Source organism: Buceros rhinoceros, unplaced genomic scaffold, assembly GCF_000710305.1.
Source record: "Buceros rhinoceros silvestris isolate BGI_N320 unplaced genomic scaffold, ASM71030v1 scaffold3088, whole genome shotgun sequence".
NCBI lineage: Eukaryota > Metazoa > Chordata > Aves > Bucerotiformes > Bucerotidae > Buceros > Buceros rhinoceros.
The window spans coordinates 8666-32596 of NW_010427296.1; the positions used below are offsets into that span (position 1 = coordinate 8666).

General features: G+C 41.8%; 1 protein-coding gene across 1 annotated transcript in view; it reads right to left on the reverse strand.

The window, feature by feature from the left end:
* The window catches only part of LOC104498440 (ovostatin-like), a 26514-nt gene extending 3248 nt beyond the window's left edge, over window positions 1–23266 (reverse strand). The window contains exons 1-30 of the mRNA XM_010141820.1: window positions 23096–23266; window positions 22383–22566; window positions 21901–22057; window positions 20475–20527; window positions 19586–19606; window positions 18363–18531; window positions 17746–17830; window positions 16829–16940; window positions 16330–16444; window positions 16004–16113; window positions 14131–14289; window positions 13524–13751; window positions 12943–13000; window positions 12322–12467; window positions 11138–11287; window positions 10418–10588; window positions 9983–10115; window positions 9273–9369; window positions 8549–8777; window positions 7152–7275; window positions 6688–6806; window positions 6205–6256; window positions 5337–5420; window positions 4293–4469; window positions 3677–3758; window positions 3057–3213; window positions 2564–2638; window positions 1371–1536; window positions 881–1101; window positions 88–303 (exon numbers count right to left, since the gene is read on the reverse strand). Coding sequence (XP_010140122.1) covers window positions 88–303; window positions 881–1101; window positions 1371–1536; window positions 2564–2638; window positions 3057–3213; window positions 3677–3758; window positions 4293–4469; window positions 5337–5420; window positions 6205–6256; window positions 6688–6806; window positions 7152–7275; window positions 8549–8777; window positions 9273–9369; window positions 9983–10115; window positions 10418–10588; window positions 11138–11287; window positions 12322–12467; window positions 12943–13000; window positions 13524–13751; window positions 14131–14289; window positions 16004–16113; window positions 16330–16444; window positions 16829–16940; window positions 17746–17830; window positions 18363–18531; window positions 19586–19606; window positions 20475–20527; window positions 21901–22057; window positions 22383–22566; window positions 23096–23160 — 3915 coding nt within the window. The 5' untranslated portion in view covers window positions 23161–23266. The remainder of the gene's footprint in view (window positions 1–87; window positions 304–880; window positions 1102–1370; window positions 1537–2563; window positions 2639–3056; window positions 3214–3676; window positions 3759–4292; window positions 4470–5336; window positions 5421–6204; window positions 6257–6687; window positions 6807–7151; window positions 7276–8548; window positions 8778–9272; window positions 9370–9982; window positions 10116–10417; window positions 10589–11137; window positions 11288–12321; window positions 12468–12942; window positions 13001–13523; window positions 13752–14130; window positions 14290–16003; window positions 16114–16329; window positions 16445–16828; window positions 16941–17745; window positions 17831–18362; window positions 18532–19585; window positions 19607–20474; window positions 20528–21900; window positions 22058–22382; window positions 22567–23095) is intronic.
* Window positions 23267–23931: the final 665 nt, after the last annotated feature.

Consider the following 23931-nt stretch of genomic DNA (forward strand, 5'->3'; position numbering starts at 1 on the left):
AAGAGATGAATCAAAAGAGATGATCAAAACCATGACTGTATTGTATGCAGAATGTGAGACACAATGAAGAAGAGAGCAGACACTTACTTGCATCAGTACGCACCCACTGCCATTCACTGTTAGGCTGTATTTCCCAGGGACCTCAGGAAGACGAGTCTGTTGCAGCAGGAGCCTGTTCGCATCGTTGACAATAAATACCTTCTCAAAAGGCTTTTTGGAAGTGATCTTGACTACATTTCGTGCACCAGAATTGTAGGTGACCTCACCATAAGCAGCAAGAGCTTGAAGGGCAATGACTGTGTCCTGAAGGAAAACAAAACAACAAAGGGCAATTAGCTACACGGTGTGACTGCTGCAGAGGAAGTCAAAATCATGGTTCCAATACACAGTTGCTTCATCTTGGCTAAAGAAACCCTGAATTTATGTATAATTCCAAGGTTCCCGTTTATACAGAGCCATTTCATTCTGGCTGCATGTTTGAGGGTGGAAGAAATCTCTCTACTCATATGAAGTTTCTCAGAATGTAAAATCTGAGGACTAGAGCACTCTTCTGGATTTTTTCACAAGGGTGAAGCATGTGTTTTCCAGGGAATTACAGAGCACATCTTGGTCATATAACAGCTGGGACTTGGTGTTTTCTAGGCTCATCCCTGACACAAATATCTGTGTTTGTTGCTAGTTAAATTACTCTTGTATGGTTTTAACCTTTCCATAGTTAAGAAGAAGAGGAAATAAATAAAGTATTTGGGTCTCTAAGAGAAAGGTTTGAGTCTGCAGATACAAAAGATAAATAAGACTAGGTAGTCAAAGCCCCACTGGCACCCTGAACCAGTGTCCCAACTCTTAAGACTGGCTGGGGAGCAGAAGGGAGTTTTAGAACCTGGGTGGAAGAGAATCCTCCATAGGGATTCTGCTGCCTGATAATCCACTGCACAATCCTTGAGGCTTTTGTGAGATCCTCTTGATTCCGGTTGGGTTTGTAAACCAATGCCAACAGTACATAACCAGTAATCTCAACTTGAGCAGATGGGGCGTGATCAAGGAAGGAGGAAGATTTTTCTGACTGAGACCTCTCCTCCTGCTCCCAGTGCTGTGAGCCATCTGGATAAACAAAGAGAGTGTGAATAGCAACCAAAATGGATTACGGGTGACACTGCTCTGGGTTGCCTCAGAGACATACTGTGTCGTGGCCTCTTTCTCACAAGTCCTCCCAACAGAGCAAGAGATGTGCTGTAAATTAACTGTAGATTATATGTGGAGGGTAGTTCATGTGCCTGTACTCTCAATATTGTCAAGGTTAGTACACATACCAGCAGTAAGCTCTGCTCCCGCTTCCCACTTCGCAAATTCAAAAAATGGATGAAACTCACCAACTTCCTTTGCTGATTTCTGTAACTCTCTGAGGAATGATTCACATTTTTCTGCCTTGCCAGCTAAGCAAAAAGCATAGGCCATGAGAGCCTGAGTGTAAACATCACTGATATTCTTCTCAGATGCAGCCTCCAGACAAAAAAGGGCATTTCGGACTATAGGGTACTTTAAAAAAAAAAAACACCAAACACAAAACATAGAGGTCTAATTCAGGACAGTAGTCTTCAGGGTGCAACATTTAGTTTCTTTAAACCTCTTCTTGACCCTGTCACTATCACATCAATAAGCATGGGACTTTAATTTGTGTAGTGGCTGAGGAGAGAGATTGCAGATTTCTTTAGGAAGGGATTTCAGAGGAAACACCAGGCAAATCAAGTGGCTTTTCAGGGTGTTCTTGAAGCTGTTGGTCTACAAATAGTAGACTATCCTGTTTCTTTCACAGCTAATTCCTTCTACTTACCTCTGAGATAATAATTCACTCCGCAATTCTATAGTCTAGAGTCTGTCGTCTTGAACAAATCTAACCTAGTAGTCTCTAGCCTCAGTGACTCTGGTGTAATTTTAATTTAATTCTGTGGAGTTCTGCTAGGCTTACACAAAGTAAAAGTGCTCACAGTTTGACTCTGTGTCCCCAATAATCAGATGGTCCTCAGAAAGGACATGAAAAATTGAAGGCAGAGAAATTGTATAATGAAGCCTTAAATCTTCTTTGTAGCCTCCTTTTGTATCAGCCATGCTTTAAAAAGGACAGGTCAGCTTTTCACTCCGGTGGATCTTTGTTTTTCCAACATAACTTTTAGTTCCATTTGTAGACTTCATGGATTTACCTGCAATAACTTACTTTCTTGACTTGAGGCTAAGCTATAGTGTGTGGGTTACTATCTATCAAGTTTTTTTGTTGGAAACTGAAAGGTGTCACCAAATGTCTTGGATTTCTTAAGTAGAAGATCTAATTCCACTGAGATCTGAACAATTTCTACTTGAACACTCATGGTTTAAGAGGTATAGAGATGGGAAAATTCTCTATGACAGCAACTAGTACAGATACGGAGCAAGGTCGCATTCCCCATGAGTTGTCTCTCCCTGTCTTTCTCTCTCTTTACTACCTAGACAATTTGTAGCGGACACTGGAGTCAAGTTAACAACTGGGGACCAAATCCAGCTGAATACCGGCAGGTGAAGGTCTGCTTACCGAGTTGGAGTGCTGAGCTTCTAGCATGGCAATGGTGATGTAGGCAGAAAGCGACAGCTCATCATCTACTCCTCCCTGGAAGGAACACAGAGAGAGGAATAATCAGTGAATGCCATGAGTGAAAAGTCTTTAAATGTGAATTGCCATATCCCAGCTGGGAGAGTGTGGCAAGTTCTGGAGGCAGTCTAAAAGGAAGGCGAGCAGACACATAGCTCTTAAATAGCTCTTAAATCAAGAGAAGCCCCTTGCTATCACCTCAAAAAACATCACTCCCTTGAGCTTACAGTCCTGTAACCCTATCTCAGGTGCTCATAGAAAGTAAAGTACAGTGTGGAGAAGCTGGCTGAGCTGAAAATAGTCATTGTAAGGTGTGGATAGTTGGCCCTTGGCAGAGGACAGGCATTTGGAGTAAAGTATAGTTCTTGACAGTAATGAGAGAGCATGTTCTTAATGAAAAGAGTGTAAATTTGACCAAGAAGTCATTCTCTACCACCTTCAAGGCGTTGTTGAAGAGTGTCCCAACACTTCGGAAACATCCATCTGGCTTCTGTTTATTTGCCAGCCACAACAGGGTTTGAGCTTGGACATTGTCATCAATATAGATGATGTAATTAGCTTGTGCAAATGATTTGTACACAAAGGCACTGAGCCTGCAAGGCAAAGATGAAGCTGTGAGATGAGCATTGAAAGTAGGAACAGAAAAAGTTGACCCTCACATTCATGCTATGCATAAACATGAAGAGTTACAGCCAGTGTGTTGGTGGCTTGCTTTCTTTTTGTGTTCTTCTCCAGGAGAGGTTAGTTAAAGGAACAGTAGCTATATGGGACACAGGAAGGGTGTCCAGCACACTCTGGGGCTGATCCTGGCTACACAGCACTGCAGTTCATTGGGTTTCATGGAGAATCAAAAACCTGGCTGAGTCTTTAAGGATCACCTTCTCTCTGTGCACTCCTCCTGGCAGGGGATGGAGAGCCATTTTTCTTAGTGCTAACAGAGTCCCAGTCATAGTCAGCTCTGTACATCTTGTTTAGATAGTAAAGATTCCTCTCACCTGCATCATGTGAATTCAATACAAATTCATTTCTGAGCCATTTCTGCTCCCAGTCACTCACCAGGTGTTCCCTTCTTTATCTCTGGTACCAAAGATGCTGTAGGACCCATCAGGATGCTTGTATGATAGCTGTTTCTGGTAGCCTGCAAAAACACGGAAAAGGAAAGGTTTCCTAATTTAAACACAAACCCCTATTCTGTTTGCTCTCAGATTTATCTGAAACCACAGTGAGAAAGAGTGGAAAGGCAATGTGCATTTACCAAGCAGCAGAGGAGCCCTGAGGAGGCTTAGATGGAAGCATGGAATATCTTGTCCTGCAGAAACACTGAGTCACGGAATAGGCAGAGCTGTATCAGCTCTGTGCTCCAGCTAAGCCAGCAGGATTAGGATACATGCTGTGCCTGGGTGGAGAAGGAGAGAGGGGCGGAGAAGGAGAGAGGGGCTGAAAGACAGAACCTCAAAGGAAACCTGACAGTTGAGCCTCAGCAAAATAAGATAAGGAGAGAAAGACGTTAAAGCAAAGATAACAATAGTCTTGATCAGGGCAGACCCTTCGGTCACCAAGCTGTGCTACAGCAGTGGTGCTATATTGCTAGGATAGCCATGCTGCTACTTGTGCCCAGTGGGCCTCAGTGGAAATTTCAGCATACATTGTAAGGGAAGCACAAAGCTCTCACCGCTCACTAAGTATCCGATGGCCTTGGATTTGACCTCCTCACTCAGCTGCCCCGTCTTGTTCAGATAGTCCAGGACGTAGATGTTGGGTGCAAACAGCACCATGTTCTGCTCCCCACAGCCAAACGGCATCTGGAGGAGCTGGTGCAGGTTCTTCATGGCAGTGCCCATCATGTCTCCTGGGAAAGAGGAGATGCCAGGGGCGATTAGCACAGCTGAAATAAACGGTAATTTCTGTTCTGTAGGCAGAATCATGGAAAGCCTAGCTGGGGTTGCAAGCCTTTTCAAGAAGCATGAAGCTCTCAGTGTCAAGTGGTCCATTCTTTTCTTCTCTGCAGTCAGCAAAGAAATCCCTTCCCTGCCCTTCCTTCCTTAGTCTAAACCGCCTGCACCAGAAACACGACGTATTTTAGTGCCACTTCAAGCAGACACTTCTTATTATAAATGAAAAGAAGAACTTCCAGGTTCTGTTTCCAGAGGAGGGAAGGGAAACAGTCCAGAGATGCTACAGTGATTCTGCTACTGCAGAATTAACAGGGACATTATTTATACAGATGTGTCACAGATCACTTCTGAATTGTTATTCTTAGGAAACATAGCACAGACCCAGCAGGGTATTCCTGAAATGAGCTGGAATCACCAATGTTACCAAGCAAAGATTTTATGACTAGTGAGTCATGTAACTAAGTCCAGATCCTTTTCAGGAAAAGACTGAAAAGATTCCACTAACATCTCTGAGCGAGCAGAAAAAAGTCTTACTGGCATGAGTCTGGCTGAGGTCATAGGTCAGAACTGTGCTACTTCAGAGCAAAACATTCAAATGCAATAAATTTAAAGAGAAAAGTGAAGAAGGATGTAACCAATATTTAAACTTAATTGATGCAGCAAAAAGCATTGCTTGACAAGATGAGAATCAGTTTCTTTGCTCAAAAGTTTCCCACACGAGTTGAAACTCACATTTTGAATAAAAATTTGTAGTTTTAACATAAAAAAATCTGTATTTTTACATTTTCTTTCTTTCTATGTTTTATTAGTTATATATTTACCAACAACAGAAAAGGAAGCTCTGGCTGATCCTTCCACCACATTTGTAGGTAGATGTAGATCAACATCTTGAATAATTACTTCCTCTGTGGAGAGAAATATTGTGTATGGTGGTCACTTGTATAGGAACATTGGTTACAGCAGTGAAATGCCCCTGGTAGAAACTGTACAGTGCGAAATTGCACAAGAGACATCAATAGGCAGAAACTCAGAGCTGTCACCAAGAACATCAAGAAAGAAGGGGGCACGGCAAACCCAAAACTGTGTAAGACACCAAATGGTGCAGCAATTGTCATTGCTTAACAGAAATCAGCCTTAGCTGGTGCTTACAAACTATATTGTCTGTGAACCTTGGGGATTTCTTCAGTGAGGCTATGGGGAGAGATGGTTGGTGAGGTTCAGGGCTGCTTTTGCGCTTCTTTTAGGCAGAGCTCCCAGGAAACCTTGGAAACTCTTTACTGTCAGCACTGAGATGGTGTGGAAGGGAATGTTTCATTTCTCCTCCCATTCGCTCTAGAAATAGAAATCTGCAAGCAAGTTATCCCTAGAATAGAGGACATCAGTCAACATGAGTGCAGGAAATGCTGGACCGATTTTGCACAAAAATATCTCTCCCTTTGCTAGCATCATAGCAGCCTTCCTTTAGCTCTGATCACTGTTGACTGCAGCACAGATGCTGCTGAAGTGACATGCACTGGATCACACAGGGATTTCGTAGCAGGGAATTAAACTGTAGCACTCACACTGGCTGCCATTTGGGCAGCTCTGGGGAAAAGGGGAGGGACAGCATCAACAAGCACTGCAGGGAAGAGTGCATACTCCAACCTCCCTTTCAGTTCCTCTCAGAACAGCAGCATATAAGACCCTTACCTTTTGTACAGAGTAGGGAAGTTTGGGTCTCTTCCTTTCTGATGCCTTCAGGCTGCATGGCGACAGGAAGAAAAAGCACATGCAGAGGATGAGAATAAAGCACACAGAAGAAATACAGTGACAGAAGAGCCACCCCTGCCCCATCCTCCTGCATCATTCAACAGTTTACAGGTTCATACTTGTTGTGGTTCCTTCTAAAAGGGAGTTCCCATCAGATGGAGTCCCTCATTTCCAGTTGCTCCTCTGCGTGAAGGAGACGTGCTTACCCACACCCACTGATGCTCATAGAAGAGGACATCAGATGGGAGTGGACTTGATCTTGGATTAAACAGCCAGACCCTGTCTCTGTCATATGAAGGTGGAACCAAACCAGAAGTTCTTTGGTGAACCTGAAATACTTTTACTTTCTTTTAGTACTTTTGCTGCATTTTTCTTTCCTCATGAGAGGGAGTACAGGCAAACAGTAAGAGCTGTCAGCACTACCTCAACCAGCAGTGTTCTGATCTGGGTGTCCCTGTAGTCAATACTGATGTTCCTAGGTGCTTTTTCTCCACAAGTGTCATCGTCCTCAGTCTCTGCAGTAACCCTGAATACCACGTTACCTTAAATAGTGGCAGAAAAGGAGAAAAAATGGATCTCTAACTTGCAGAATGATGGCTCAGGTAAGAAATTTCATCAGATAATTAGTATCTACAGCTATTAAGTAGTGCAACCTAATGCATGGTCAGTCACTGTCGGTGAGATATACAGTAAGAGAACTGATCTCTGAAAATGGGAATGATAAAACACACTGCAGTTTTGGAGGAGCTCTTTAGCCCAGACAGTTGGAAAGACCAGTGGTAGACCAAGTTCTCTAGGCTGGAAGAGGATTGAGTTTTCCAGGTGACATATAAAGTGATTCGTACCAATCCCGGGTAAGAAAAATAGGTAGATTCAAAGGCACTCACCAAATTCTTTGGGGAAAACATGCCAAACATAGGCCTGTCTTTGTTTGGTGCATACACATCCATCAGCCTCTACAGAGATGAGTTTGGCCTGATAATCAAGGGAATCTGACAACGAAATATTAATCTGAGAAGAGAAAGAAGAGTGTGATGGGATGAAGATCTTGTACCGTAGGCAAATGATGCTTTATTGTTAGAGGTGGTGAGATAGCCCCCGCTTATGTCCTGCGTAAACAGGAGAACAGATTTAAGGCCTGGGATGATAGCGTTAGATGAATCATCCATCAGATGCAACCTTAACAGTATTTCTTTTTGCTTCTCATGGCATTCTCCATTGAGATGTTAAATATCCTATGTATACATCTAATTCCTGATTAGGATATGTTTGATTGACCTGGTGCTAATGATGTTCAACTAACTTGCAAAGGAAACCACTGATTAGCGTTTGCTCTGTTTTTGTAGGAAAAACAAGGTTAATTGATGAAAGTCTCAATAACAGAGACCTTTTCTTCTAGGATCTTTAAAACCCCAGGCCTTTTTGCTTTGTTAGGTCAAGCTGTGAACAGAGTTTGAAAAAAAACATTCCTAAATTGTGTCTTGATTTTTCCTCCTTTGGTGATGGTCCCCTTGTGAGACTGGAGAGCTGATTTTCAGCACTCAAATCAAGCAGAAGAAATCTAGATCCTACACTTGCCTCTTTTTTTCAGGTTTCCTAGATGTAACATAAGAAACAAGAAGTCAAACAGAAGACCCCTGGTTTTCTTTCTTCAAGTATCCTTCAAACTGTATGTAAGCTCCTTCTATGCAGAAGTGCAGTACACCTGTGGTCTGGTGTCTTTTTGCTGGAAAGTACTGAATATTGAGAGAACAGTCCCCCATTGCCTGTGAGAAATAGAGCCTCTAGCTGGATAGATACTCTGTAGGGCAAGTAAGTACTGGACTTTTGTTCTCCTTGTTTTGGTACTTTTGGGAACATTTGCGCCGGAGAAGAAGGGTTTTTCTGCTCTCCACTTCTTCCTCTTCCCACTTTCTCCTGTTTGGCAAGTACAAGCCCTTCACTTTTTCACACTTTCACATGTATCTCTAAAAAAAAGATCCCACTAGACCTGTCTAAGTCTTGCATGACTGTGAATGGTGAATGATACTCTGCAAAACACTTGTTTCCTTCCTCTATGGATCTTGAGAGAGTTGCTTACACACTCATCCTAGTCACACTTCACACAGATCTCCCTCTGCTTTGTAGCGGTTTAGGAGGACAAATCCAGTCAGGATAATCATCAGACAGAATGAGCAGTCCATGACTCAAGAGCAGGGACAGATCCAGTCATCTACACCAATCATTTTGCTGCAGCTTCTTTGGAGATTGGGTAAGATCTAAGAACGTGGGCAGAAGTACACACCTTAATGCAGTGGTCAAGGTAGTTGAAGACATTGGCTCTCAGTAAGAAATCCTCTCCTCGCATGGTAGAGTATGGCAAGGTCAAGTCCACAAAGAAAGGCTGGAAGGCTCTTAGGGTGGCAGGCGCAGACATACCAAATCCAAACAAGTCTTCCACACAGAAGGCACTGGCCTTCCATTCGGTGATGGTGTCAGGGATGGTGTATGAGATGCTGGCTTTTCCAGTAGAGCTGATGGGAATGGATAAAGGAAACTTAAGAAAAAGTAAGTTTTATATACCTTGCTTCTCAATAGAGGTAAGGGGTTTTGAAAATCAGTACCTATTCTGTCTGCAGAAATCCCACATCCAAGTCCCCCCCAAACTTATCACACAAATCTGAGAAAAGCCCATTTGAAATTTCTTCTGCCAATCATTTCCCTGAGTTTGGAAAGAAAACTCAGAATCCTTGTTTTGCAGACTCGTATTTTAAATAAAGGTGTCCCTCTTCTTAGGAAGGGAATATGACTCATGGTACACATATTGTGGAAACAGATAACTTTGGGGACAGGGTAGTTTTATAATGGAAAAGAGGAGGGCAGGTGTTCAGGTGACGGTTGAAAAAACTAAGTCCTCCAGGCCCAAAGATAAGAAGAAGTGGCAAGGAATTGCCACCTTTCTGGCTATTAGAGGATATATTTAGCAACTCTTAAAAGCAAGGCAAAGAGAGGGAAGAAACAGTACTCACTTAATTAGGACTATATCCCAAATCCAAGTTTCAGGGAAGAATTCCCGAACAGTCTCCAGGACAAGTCTCTTCCCACGTTCCTCTCTAGCAATTTCAGCTGCTAAGAGATAATGGGAATTTAGTTAAACCTGGTTCATATAACAAAGACTTGCAGAAAGGCCAGGTTTTAATACGCATGGGCCAGTATGAAGAATGATTAGTGTATACCCGTTTCTTTCTAACTGAGGCTGTTGATAATGCCACGGAAATATTAATTTATGTTAGTCATGTATCTCTGAGTTAGACATACCCTGGTATCACAGAGAAAGAAAACATTACTTGAAGTGCTTTGGTCTCCGCATATGAGCATGAGACCTAGAGCTAGAACTCAGGCCACTTGGTGCTTACATCTGTTTGCTGTCCACAGTGCTGCACTTTTCTTTTCAAACAGTCTGTCGTCAGAGGAGAATTAGCATCAACAGCGTTAGTTTTGTGTGACACTCTGCCAATTACCAACACTTCCCAGTATGAAACTGGACACGAATCACAAGCGTGGACATGAAAGGCTTATTTTGGGCATTGTCCATTAACCTAAGCCATCTCATTCTGTGACAGTCCAGTATTCAATGTCAATATGAATGTGATTTGTTAGTACTGTCCATGTCCATGTCACATAAATACTGCTTCATTTAAAGAGAAAAATAAAATCTCTTTCCTGTCCTCTCTATTACCTGATGATTTGACATGGTGTGTAGAAGCCATGAAACCTGCACTCAAGAAATATGGTGAAGGTCTTACAAGCTCACTAGTACACACAACTGGTTGCCGAACCTTGGAGTTGGTAAAAAATTTCACGCCCATATCCTGTAAAAACACATTTCGGTGTTAGCCATAGCAATACTGCAGCTGAGGTTTATGCCTTCCTTCCCTCTTTCCATTACTGCCTTTACACCACAGGGATGTCCAGACACATCTTTGCAGACACGTGAAGGAGCTCTGTGCATGCTGGAAAATCACAGTAGGCACTAGAGCCAAAGGAGAAGACATGTCCATGAGAAGAGTTTGTCATGTATGACTTTTACTAACAGTGTCACTTGCAGAAATATCTAAAGCTGCATAAGTGGAAATGCACTTGAACAGACTTAAGTAATGTACAATACATTTACCCTGAGGAACTGATATACATCTGGACCTAATCCAGACATTACAGGTGTGTAGTACAAGCCTTTATGAAAGATGTTGTCAGACGAGACACAGGGGTCTTGGGGGTCATCATCCAGATTGAGGCCATTGAAGATGTAGCCTTGAAAGTCTTGCAGGGGATGCAAGCTGTATATCTGTGAGGGAGAAGGAAACACAAAACCCGCATGTGTGGAAAGATCGTCTCTGATTACACAGTCACGTGCTGCAAATTGCCAGAGGTGAGAAGTTTGCCTGTTTGAAACAATTCTCTGTTTCCTGGGTTGAAAACGCGCTGAATGTCTGGACTCAGAGGGTGCTGATCAGTGGCACAAAGTCTATTTGGAGGCCAGTAACTCGTGGTGCACCCCAGGGATAAAAATCTGGCCCATTCCAGTTCAACATCTTCATTAACGATCCTGATGATGGAGCAGAATGCACCCTCAGCAAGTTTGCTGATGATACGAAACTGAGAGGGTTGTGCTGCCAGAGACCAGTTACTGGTTAAACCAAATCCCACATGAAAGAGGACTTCCAACTGCCAAGAAACAAAAGCTGTGTATTGTCTATCATAGATGGTTTATAGACCAGCACACGCAAAAAGTGGTAGAAGTCTCACATAGTCTAAAAATCTCAAGAGGAGAGACGGTGTAATGGAGGAGGAGGAAGCGGTGGAAGGAGACAATGGATTTGTTTGAGTAGCTTACCGTTTCCGCAGACAGCTCTGTCTCAGACTTCAGAAGCAGCACACTCTGATCCACTGCTCTCACAGCACAGAAGGAGTTGGCAGCAGCTTCGATGACTAAACTGATGTTGGAAGCTGAGCGCATCTGATTTTCAGAGAATTGCAACCGGACCTGAAATTTATCGAACAGATGTTGGTACGGCTAATCCCTATTGCTTGGGGCTGCTCTGGGTGTGTGTGCGAATGGGAGGTGAGAAGGAGAGTCGAGAGCTTTTCTGTTAAAGCACAGATAGTCCTCCTGGAGAGGCATGTCTTGTCTTCACTGCTTCTGTTGTCCAAGCCTCCGGTATAACGGGCTCTTAGGCAACAAGCACACTGTGACAGCTTACATGAAGCTTGTCTGTCTCAAGTTACTTAAAGTGCAATTCTGTTGATTCTGTTGCTGCTTTTATAAAATTAAATTGTATTATGGCACAGACTACATTTAATAGGCATTAGAGTGAGTAAATAATATTTTTACTAGGTCCATGGTCCACCTTAGCAAGTATTTAAAACAGATTCTATTTTGAATCTATTCAGAGCAAAATCTGTTTCACATTTTTGTTAGATAAGAGGGAAAAAAAAGAAGTGGAAGTCCACATCGGGTGACTGGAAACATTTTGTTTAATCTCACTTGTTTTAACTTATAATGTTTCATGCTTTTTAGCTTTTAGGAACTGAAGATTAGAAAAATCTTAATGGTGAAATCTGATTTCAGAATGACAAATGAAAATGTACCAGTGGAAAAAACATGGAAGGAAAACTTATATCCCAGATGGCTATTTTTGCTCTCTTTTCTTCATGCATTTAGTTTTGGTAAACTCAAATCGCATTTTTCAACAAAGAAGCGTAAAAAATTAGATTCAATAGTAAAATGGGATAAGACTAAAGTGCTTTTGCTATGCTAAAGAATAGACTGTCTAAATTAAATAGAACACTAGTACACTTCAAGAGAGGCAGAAACCTTCTGGAAGTAGTGTGGGTACTCCTGGAAGTATTTTTGATGTTAAAAGAAAATTTAGCTTTTGACTATAAGGCCAGTAGGTGGTGGTAGAGGAGAGACAGAAGGCCAAAGAGGAAAAAGGAGAACGCGGAGAGTGTGAGTGCACAAAGAATTTTTGTTTGCCTGACAGCAGGTAAGACTCACTGTAGCTTAGTACCTCTCACCTTGTTTTTGAAACACTTCTCAACTGGAAATCGGACACTATCTGCCACCAGCTCTTTGGCAGGGTGTAAGGTATAAACTAGCAGCCGGAGGGCTGGGGACATTTTCTCATTGATCACAAGTGGGATGGTGAAAGTGCCGTTTTGGGCTGTTAGGAGAGAGAAAGGTTGCCAATAAGGAATGAAGTACAAAAATCTGCTGTAGTAATAGCCAGTCTTAACTGGCATATGGCTGTCCCAGCCACTGGAGCAATCTGTATTTAGACAGCAAACTGAAAAATCCTGGATTTGCCAGTAGGTGACACGCCTGGATTTAGATCCAGATGATCTCAGATTTATCGTGGGCTTGAACATGGGACCAGATCCAGATAGCTCCCAAGCCAGACACTCTGCATTCCCTATCTTATCCTTCGGGAAGAACTTTATAGGATACTACTTTGTGACTCATGTCAACTGAACTAAATCTGAGTTTATACTTAATAGTGATCTTAGTGGTAGTGCTTGTATCAAGCATACATGCACGGGTGGAGGGAGATACAGCCCTCCCTATAGGTGCCTTTTTTTTTTTTTAATCTTGTTTTTTCTTTTTTCATGCAGAAACATGGATTTGATAACTCAACTTACCAGTTTGGGTATTAACTTTAATTTCCCCTGTAAGGACGACCTTGCCTTTTGCCATACCCTGTGCAGAGAAGAACAACATGTTTGTGGGTTTGTAGAGGTTGGAGAGAGAAAGCAGCAATCAAGTTAATGTACATTGACAGGACAATCACGGCATGTACATTGAGGCAGCTTGGAAAAGCTTAAACATCAACCTCAGGGCATCCTGGATGCTGCAACTGCTTCTTGGCCCCTTGTCCCTGATCCAGAAGCAGAAGGAAAGGAAGGGAAGGGGAAGGCAGGCAATACCATAAAGAGTTTTTCTGGGGGGAAGGGACAAGAACCCTGGCCTGAGACATTATAAAGGTAGTCCCTTACTATGAAAAAGAGTAATGTGCCCAGAAACAGGGGTAATTTTTCCTGAGTAGGTAGCTTTGTCAAACCAACCCAGTGCTGTTTCTGTTCTTGGGTGGCTGGCCGTTGTGCTGGCTGGTAATCCAAATGCTGGAAGAATACTCAGTGCTGTAATTGCTGTGGATGGACTATCAAGATCTCTCTGCCCGATCAAGCCCTTTCAGCAAACTGTGCAACAACCCCACACTCACCACATAGTAGAAGTTCATGGCGTTGATACCCTGGTATCCTTCTGTGTTCAAAATATAGTACACAGTGATCGTTCTCTTCTGTCCACAGCTCAGATCTTTCCACAAAGGCTCAATCCGCACAAAACTGCTTGTCCAGGAGTAGAAACGCTGGATGGAGAAAGACGCATCTGGGTAGGAAGGCTCTATCCAACCTTCAGAGTGGCACTGGTCACTGGTTTTATAAGTTGCCTGATCAGGAGAGAGTGTGGGGAAGAAAAGGAAAACAAATAGATCACTGGGGAAATAATTATCACACACTGACATAAAAATGATTAGTTCACAAAGTGCATGTATTTAACAACAGCATCTAAAGGTAACTGCATCTAAACCGGTAAGGAAAAAGCGGCACAATGGTCTTGCAACCTTGCAACAAGCCATTGCACTGCAATGACTCAGGTATTTTCCTTACTTCTTTCACAGTAAGTTTTGAGAGCTCCGGAGTATGAAATAAGCCAGAGAAAACACTTTTTTTATTACCAGTATTCAAACCTCATCCCATCTTTTTTCAGTTCCATTTGCGAGCACCCCTCTCTCTTTCTGTCTCTCTTCAACCTTGTTTTGTACTCACTTTCAGACTGATCTCAGGATCAAACATTTTGGATGTGTCAATGCTGAACTCTGCAATGCCATTATTATCAGTGGTGAAGTTGCCTGTGTTCTTGTGATTGACAAATAGCTGAATAACCTCATTGGAAATAGGAGAGTTGTCTTTGTCTACCAGCTTGATCTGTAGAAAAGAATGCAAAACATGTTCAGCGTGTTATCCTGTTCCATGAGTAGATACTCATGTTCTGCACTCCTTCAGTCTCCACATAGCAGAATTGCTTTTTCTTCTTCCTTCAAAGAAGTGTTTAAGAACTGAAATGTCTCTCTTCACTTTCTGGCACTTATCTCACGAGGTTCAGAGCAGGAGCTTCCTCAGCATCTGCTACATCATTGATAATTTTGTGAGGCAAGAACTTATGTCTCATCTCTCTCCTGGTCAGTCCCTTCTGACTACACATTTCCAGTTTAAAGATATACTTCCTTTCCTCCATTTTTTCCTCTCATATGCTTGAGAGCGCGCTGTTCATACTTTCAGTGTCTGAAGGTCTTTTCAAGATCTTTGAAGACCTTTGTTTAGAATGCTTTTCTGAATCTGTTCCCACCGTCTCTGCTGTTTACGTGTTAAACAACAAAACAGAAAATAACAGACCCATTAGGTAAGTTCTAGTTTGCTAGAACTGAGCATTTGTTTTGAGGGTTTTTTGAGAAAAAGATAACAAGAGTAATAGTATATTAAATACAAGCTTAAGAGACTGACTGTGTTCACTGTCCAGAAGAAATGTGGAGACAAATGACCTCTGAAACTAAAATAACCATAGATAATTAAAAGTATTCAGGTGGGTGTTGACTTCAGTGAGACTGAAAGCAACAAAAGTGAAGCCATGTAACATATGGCCAGCAATAGATTTTTCATAGCACAAGGAAGGACCACAAATGGCACGCGATGGGCACCAGAACAGGAACCGGGATTTGCTGCATTTTGAGAAAAATCTGAGTCTCAGTGGCTTCCAGGCAATAGTTCCCCTGATATGACCCTCAAGGTTGTTTGGGTTTTTTTTCCACAAAAGCAAAGAAGCTGCCTGAAGCCATAGTCAGAAGCTTTGTCTCTGAGATGTGACATTCCAGCCTTCTACCACGTGTCTCTTCAGTATGTTTAACCTCTACTGTGTGTGAGAAAGTGTGTGTTTGAGGAATTCACTGTGGCACATCACTCCAGGGAGCCTGTTGACCCCCGTCCTCCAGGAAGCGGGGATAAGGTGCCCAGCAGTCTGAAGAATGGGGCAGGAGAGGACACCAAGAGAGAAAGTTATACAGACATTTTCCGGAGAGGGGAAAAATTCTTGAAGGTAATCTCTCCTTTCAGTGCTACTGGTAAGATGCCTCCTTACCCTTTCCTCATTGGAAAAAGCTGAACTGAAAGAGAGAGAGAGATTTATCCCTACCCCTTTAATCACTGACAGAGTTATGTGGGATCTGTCATGAAACATAAAATAATAAAAAAGATTTTTGAGTCAGAAAATGTTATTAATTCCTTGATTTTTTTTTTCTTAAATTCATTTCACTCTTTATTCCCTCATCCTCCAGTGTTTTTAGCCATCTCTGGCTGGCATATGATGGTCAATTCTGAAGGAAGAGGCAGTGATTTACATCAGGCTTAAAATGCCAATCAGAAAAATTAGTTAATGGATTGGTTTGATGCAAATTATTTCTGGTAGAATCAAATTCAAAATAATAGTCTTCAGTATTCAGAATTACTAACAGGGCACTGTGTGTAAAGAAAGAAGATCGAAGAGAACACCCCTCACTCCAAACAGTCCCACAAATGTTCCCATCACTGTTGTCCTGTGATTGGCTTTCAGTCATCTTCAATACAAGCTCTCTATGCTCTTGCTTACCTGTCCAAAGTAAGGAATTCCTCTTCTGTAGTAGTGATCCATGTTCTCAAAATGTATACTGCTCATCACCCGAGTTATGGAAATAGATTGAGCAGCCGTAAGTTGCAGGCCTGTAAGACGAGTCCAGAATCAAGAGAAGATACACTTTGTCTTGCATACAGATTCATCAGAATTAGCATTTGCCCGCAGATGGTCACTCTGCTTGTAAAAATGGGTTTTCTTCTTCAGAAAATCATGTTGTACTCTGCAGGCAGAGGCTGAGTATCTCCTACTCTCTTTTTTGACCACAACAATGTTGCTCTTTCTGAATGTTTAGAAGCGATTACCTGTTCCTTTCTCTGTGATGGTGGCTTTCACATCAAGATGCCTCACGTAACCAATGCGATTTAGCTCAAAGATATTGGAGCTGAAAACCTGGGAAACGCAGCCCTCTGTCTCCAGCTGAAAAGGGAAGAAAACAAAGCCTGTTACCAAGCATCACAGCTTTCAAAGGATACTGGCAATACATGGGACCCTGCTTTAGTGAGTGTAGTCTTTTCCCATTGTTTTAACGTGGTTTGTATTGGACTGAGGGAGGCATCACTGTCTACATTTTTCAGATGGGAAACTGAGTCATGGAGAAGGAATATGTCAGTCCTTCTTCAGGCCTGTAGGAAACCAAGAAGAGAAATGAGGTACCTTATGTTACTAGCTGGTGATCTAAGCAAATAGATGAGTTAAGTGAAGCATCAAAGAGAGAAAGAAAAGTGTGATGAGTGAAGGGAGAGAAGCAAGAACACAGGAGAGAGGGTAAGAACAAAGAGCAATAATAACTATACATCGTACCTCTTTGGTAAATGACTGACTCACTGGGGTTTTCTTGCACCTCCCATATGAATCAAAATCCCTGCTTACGCTGATCTGGACTATCCCTTCAACAGACTGGCCATAGGTGTACCTAGGGGAAGAGGAAATAGGTTCACTAGCCGATGCTTGAAAAATTGACTTAAGATAACATACGCAGGAGTAGATCCAGGATGAGCAGTGAGCTGGGAAGCCAGAGAATGGAATAGTTTCAGAGGCTTTCCCCTAACTCTCCCAGTGTTACAGAAAGATAATACAACTCACAAGCTGAAATATTAATGAGTTCTATTTCACCCCTAAACCCATGAACTAAACCCACATCTTAAATATAAAAATAAATACCCCTGTAAGTATGATGGACAGACATAGCTACTGACCAAATTATGATTCTTTTCCCACTCTTGATCTTAGTCTGGAGTTCTAGATTCACTGAAATCAAAGCAAAACTCATCATATCTACAAGGGGATCAGGATTTCAACCCTGGAGTTATGAGATCTTGATGTTAGAGTAAGCATGGTCTTTCTGAAGGACCAAGTTTTGAGGGGGAGTTAAAGAGAGCTGGAGCCCTAAGACACCAGCTAGAATTTAACGGTGCTCTGCTGTATGGACACCTCCCTCTGAAGCGGGTTATTGTGAATGGACACATCCTACTTTAGCAAAGGATGTCTCAAAATATTTGTTCAACCCACTGAACACCAGTTGGAAGAGAATATTCATACAATAAAAAGAGATGAGCACACAGGTAAATTAAAGCTCCTTCCACCAAGTCAACCCTGACCAACCTCTTCTGAGCCCCTGTTTATTTTGGTCTCTTCTCTAAGCTCAGTCTCTTTTCCCAGTTCTTGGGAAGCTCTTGCTCTTCAGCATATTTCCTAACCACTCTGCACCTGGTACTTACACTCCACAGACTTTCACTGTGAACTCTGAATCCAGGACTGTAAGCCTTTCTGGTGCAGTGACTGTGACATCAAATTTTGGCAACACTAGGACAAAGAACAAAGAGGAAAAAAACAACATTGGCATATTGTAAACTTTCAGGTCCTCCTGAGATTAAAGAAAAATGAGGATATATCATGAGTGTTAGTCACAGACGGAACAGGATCTCAGAATGGTTAAGAGGCCTGACCTGTGAAGGCTCACTAAGTATTCCTACAAAGCTTTGAAGAGAAGTCAGGACTTCTGAGGTGAATCTTGCGATGTCTAGATGCCTTGCAGAGCTTTGGCCAGAAAGTTTGTGGATGTGGCTGGGGTAAAGTTAGTTTGTTACGGTGAAATTTGCAATCAACTTATAGATTTATTAGGCGGATTATTTTCCTGGCTGAATCTATGTAAAATGGTTGATTTCTCTTCTTTGTTGTTTTACTGTACTCTTGGTTTTCCTCTCCACTTCTTGATGACAAGTAATTGAAGTTGCGTTTGTCAGGAAGCTGTTTGAAGTTTTAGCATTCAAAAGGGTTGATTTATAGGGGCTCATAATGTTTTCTACGCTGAATAAAAACAACAGGTGGCATTTACCATATTCCTCCACAAGGAATGAGTGATTCATTTCATCTCCCGACTTCTTTGCTACGATAATTTTGTAGTTTCCCAGGATAGGCTCTTCAGTTAGTTGGAATTCAATCTGAATAATGTTCATTTCCGACGTCACGTTTTGCCACTGAAAGATCCTGTTGCCCCGTGGATCCTGAAGAAAAAATGAGTACGGACTCAGTTTGTTTGCCTTGGAAATCTTTCGCTGCTAGCACACAAAACCAGAGATGAAGAAGAAAATAGGACAAGTTGCTTTAACTCATTAGAGAAGTTGCTTAATCCATGTGCATTGAAATAAATTATGCCTTTGTACTGTGATTATTAATATTGCTAGATTCTCATCTGTTGATCTCAAACTTAGCCATCCTCTGCCAGCCTAGGTATTAGTTTCAGTCATCAGGGGAAGTTGCACAATTCTACTCTTCCCTGCTCTTCAGTATATGTTGCTCAAGTTTTATGTCAAGAGGGGAGGAGAAAGAAAATCTCCTTTGTGCTTCCTCTTCAGCCGAGCTTATTCCACATAAATCTTGGCCTTTAACAATCCCAGCTTTTTTTCAGCTGCTCGAAGAAGGAAGGAAGCATTTCTTCTGCATTCACCAGGGTGTCGATTGCCTCTCAGTATATCTTATGCTAGTAGTATTAGAGAAAACTCATTTACACCATTTCCTTGAACTCTTCAAAGCTCTGACTGCAGAAAACCACAAATAAAGCTCAAAATATCTATGTTACACTGCAAAATAAAGCCACCTGACTTCAAGGTATAACATGAAAACTTGCAAGAATGTTATCTAGACAGGGTCGTGATTGCTGTTTTAAAAATCATCACGAAGTGTCATGGAAGTGCTAACACAGCTAGTACTTGTATACACAGCCTGTGCTTGTTGATAGTTCCCAGCAGCACTTGTGTTATGAAAAGATATACCCCAAAGTAAGTTAAGCAAACTGGCGGGGGTGGAGGGGAGTCAAAGGCAGGCATAAGAACAGTACAACTTTTGAGTGCTGAAGTGAATATAGGTATGATTTCCATGTTAGTAATGCTCAAATATCATCCCGGGATTTTATGAAGTTTCTGTTAATATCTGCCACTGTGCTGAGGAGCAAGATTTGGCTGTGTATAAACACACATACAAACCAATATAAGCACACGTGCCCTGGATTTTGTTTTAAAATGCATATTACAGTACAAAGAGAGAGAAAAAAATTCTTACCTGAATTACAATCAAGGGGTACTGGAAGAGGAAAAAACAAAGCGGGAGAAGAGATTAGGGAGCTGAACAAACACAAATTGTTTTTCCCCAGGACCATAAGAAATGTGTAAGCAATAATCATTATAATACCAGTAATCAGAGATCTTCATCTCTTATTTTAAACAATTTAATAGCAGCTTTACTTCAATAAGAAGACTACATAAAGGGAAGCGATGAAATGAGTATGTTAGGGAAGCTTCTGATCATCCTGCATTTATTGCAATTCCACAGTAGCTAGATAAGCAGGGTTATAGAGGTGCGTGTAAACCATGATTTGGGCTTCTTTGATCTCATATGCTCACTCTGCTCATTAGCACCAGCTAACACTGTGCTGTCTTTTGCATTACAACCACAGTAAAGACCCTTCCATCTCTTGGCTTATGTACTAAGAGCACAAAGACAGCTTGCTGGCAATGAAAAGAGGAACTCTGATGAGATAGATAAACAAATGTGGTAACCACTTGCATTCCTAAAACGGGCAAAGTACCAGATGGATGAATTACTGATTTCTGCATGCGACAATTGCTGAACAGTAATAGCAGGAGACTGAACCGTGTGCTTTCTGGTCAGAACTAAAATAATGTCTGCAGCAACAGACAAAGCGGAGGGGGTTTTGAGCTTCTTTCCCAGCAATAGCAGGAGGTGTTGTGTACTTGCTACAGACTCACACTCTTCCCTGTGGCTCTAACACAAAGGTGGTTTATTGCATGTGCTTAGGAAATAATATTAATTCTTTGGAGTTTAGTCCCTGCAATATCTCATTTTATCCACAGAAACCATATATTTAAAGTCTGAGGGTAGGGTATCTCCCAGGAATTTTAAATACAGAGGAATGTTACTGGTCACTCACCATCTCCTGAACAGGTTTGAAATTGAAATCCAGGGCAACAACTCGAAACATCACTGTAAAGACAAGGATCAGCGTGTTAGCATTAACTGTAGTTTATCTGGCTGAGCACGGTATTTTGCATTCGTTAGTACTCCCAGTTTCGCTGGGTCTTCTAACAGTCCTACCCGCACAGGATGCAGGTAATAAAATGCATCTGAAGGTAAAAGAAGCCTACACAGACTTTGCCAAGGGTTTTTTTCCTCAGACATCAAATTCTCAATCCTCTTTTATGAAAGTGTGCTTAACGTCAGAGGAACGCGATGACCGAATGAATAAGAACTGCTGCACAGGTCAGGCAGACACAGGTGACACCATAACTCTTTCAGTAGCCCTCTGCATGTGTAGGCAAATTTGTTCCTCTTCATTTCCCCATCTCTAAAGGAAGGTTTGTCACTTTGAACGTATGAAAGTTCAAAATATTACTGGAACTAGGTCAAGTGGCAGTTTTTTTTGGTTTTTCTTATTGAAGTGTAATTCTTCTTGATTAATTTCGTTCTCATCTTGTACAGGAAAAACATAAAAATGTGCTTCAAAAATGTTCTTACAAAGCATCACATTTTCATAACTTTGTTTAACCTACTGCTTTCCCCATCTCAAAACCACGTTATTTGACAAACAATCAAGACATGTTTTGCTGATACCTTGGTGGCACCAAATTCCGATTGGTAAGCTTTCCTTCATGCTATATATCTATGTAGACAGAACTCATCCCTAATTAAAGTGTAGCTGATCCAGTCTAAGATATATTATTTGGCTGACCTCTTGTTAAAAGTATTCTCGTAGCATTTCCTACGGTGTTCTAGCTGTGTGCTAGAAGCCTCAAAGCCTGTAAGTAAATTAAGGAATGGATCTAGATAAAGGGTTCCTTGCATACGTGGAGCTCTGTTTGATGGCCAGATGAGAAGTGTGGCTAGGGGACTAGCATAAGTGCAGGGAAAAACCCAACATGAATATTTAAAGTCCAAACCCATCAGAACCCAGAAGGTGAATAGCATTACTTTGTCTTTAAAGACTTACTAACTTGAAAATAATGGATTTCACTCTTGGTTTTGCTGAAAAACCAGCATCACAGGCAGAAGGCTGTGGGAGCATTGTGTCTTTCCCCTATCCTGACCTGTCACCGATAATGAAACAGCAGCAGTAAAAGCTCCCCTCTTCAGTCAGCTGGGGGGAAGGCACAAAGAAAATAATGGAGACCATGGGATGACAGTTTCCTGCCATCCTGAAGATGAGTTTTTGAGCTCCACAGCAAACACTTGTAATGGTTTTGAGAGAAACTGAAGAAACTGCCTAGACTGTAGCTTAGTCTGAAAACCACCCAGCAGAGAAGTTATATGTGAAGAAATTGCTCCCTAAGGTACGTGTTATGATCTAAACAGATATTCACCTTTCTGTCCTGGTTTGTAGATGGGTTTGTCTGTCTGCACAAAGACTATGCTTTCCACGTTCCAGATCATCACTGACCGCCGCTCTTCTAGGCTGACCGTGGTGCCCTTAGCAGAGAAGGAAATGAAAGCCAAAGGGGCAGATTTGGCAGGAGGAACCTGTGAGGAAACAGAGAAACAAGGGAAGGTTGCTAGTCTTGAAGTAATTTTCTCCAGACAGTTACTGTGGCCTGGGCTCCTACAAAGAAACATCTGTCTCACTTCCAACAACTTCACCACTTTCCATCACCTTTCTTGGACCTTTTTTATTTCTTATGTCCACTAAAAATGCTTCCTTGTCCATTACTATATCACTCCTCTGCTTCCTTTTTCCTTCAACAAGTCTTATTTCTTCTGTTGCTTGTTCTCCTGTGCCCTTTGCTCTGACTTTCTTGTTCCTCTTTGCATTTCTTTTCCATTGGGAAATAAATTAAAATTCAATTACCGTGAAGTTGAAGCACTGTAGACCATTGCTTGGTGTCACGATTTTCTCAAAAATTGTGGTGTTAACAGCACCATATTCTAGAATAATTCTGACAGATACTGTCTCATTGAGGTTAAGGAACTGCAGGCAAACCTGACCTGGAGAGTCAGTTTGGAGGACAGCAGGCACCATCAGGACATATTGTCTGTGAGATTCAAACATCAAAGTGATCACATCATAGAGAAGGAAGAAACAGCCTCATTAAGATGAAAGAAATAGAAAGCATTGTTTTTATTCGATACCTGTCAATTAGTTTAGATTAAATGTAGAAGGCTCTGCCAGTGTCCCTCACTTACTGTCCTGAGGTTCCCAAATAGTCCAGCCTTGGGTTGTCCACACAACTCTGCCAGTGCCCCCAACTCTTATCCTTTTGCCCTTTATCTGAGTGCTGGACCCACCGGCTTTTAGCAAAGCACATTGCTCTTATTACTGCTAATGTCTTTTCTGAACACACATCAGCTTCTACGAAAGTTCTGCAGTAGGAAGACGGTCCACTTCATATTAAATGAGAGCTATTCACTTACTAACCACTTTCCAGTTTAATTTAGCTCTCCAGATACAAAATATGAGTCACAGCAGTAACATTAAATTTAAAGTAAAACTAGTGTCACTAATTAGCACTGTCTTTAAAGCCTTATAATGAGTACTATTAGTAATAATACGGTAGTTCTTACGGCTCAGGTTCCTTTGCAGCTGCTACATGGAGGAGAAGAATAGCCAAAAGAAACTTCAGCCACATTTTTCTCGCTGGGAGACAGAAGAAAGAGATAAGTTCTCTTCCCAAGAAACAATTAATTGTGTAGTTCAACAGCTCTGCAACATTTCCCACTGAGTGCTCCAGAGGAAAGAAGTCAGCCCTTCAACTCCTCCCTGGCTCCTTCCTTAGATATTAGTACCTTTATAAGTGCAGCAGGGGGTGGAGATCCTAGTGTATCCTACTGCTTTCCAGAACCTCCCCCAACCCTACTGCAACCTAAACCAACCCACTGTCTTCAGACCATAACGCTTTACTGCAGTTCTCTGAATGTCTGCTCAAAATGTCTTTAGTGGTCTCATTTTCAAGGTGAGGGGCTTTGCTTTTTACACTGAGGCATGGCAGAGCACAGATAAGCACAAAATTACCTAAACTTGTCATAAGCCTGTCAAACCAGATTAATATTGAGGGCTTTCCCCATCATTGTTGGAATTCATCATCTGGATTGACAATCTGGGTGAAGTTGACACCCAATTCTGTTTAAAGTCATGTATTACCCTCTCTGTTCCCTTGTTTCATAGATATTTGAATGTTGATGAAATGGAATAATAGAGAAGCCTGAAACAGAAAGAGACCTAAAAGGTCTTAATTATTTCTACCTTAGCCATTGAGCACTTTACAGTGTTGATGAAGTTTGATTCATTCCAGCTTGAAATGAATCGAGTCTATTGATGGGGTTTATTTGATGTAAATTTGTTAGTACCCAGGTTTCTAGTTTTTACACCTGTGCAGAAGTTAATTGGTTTTTCTATTTTT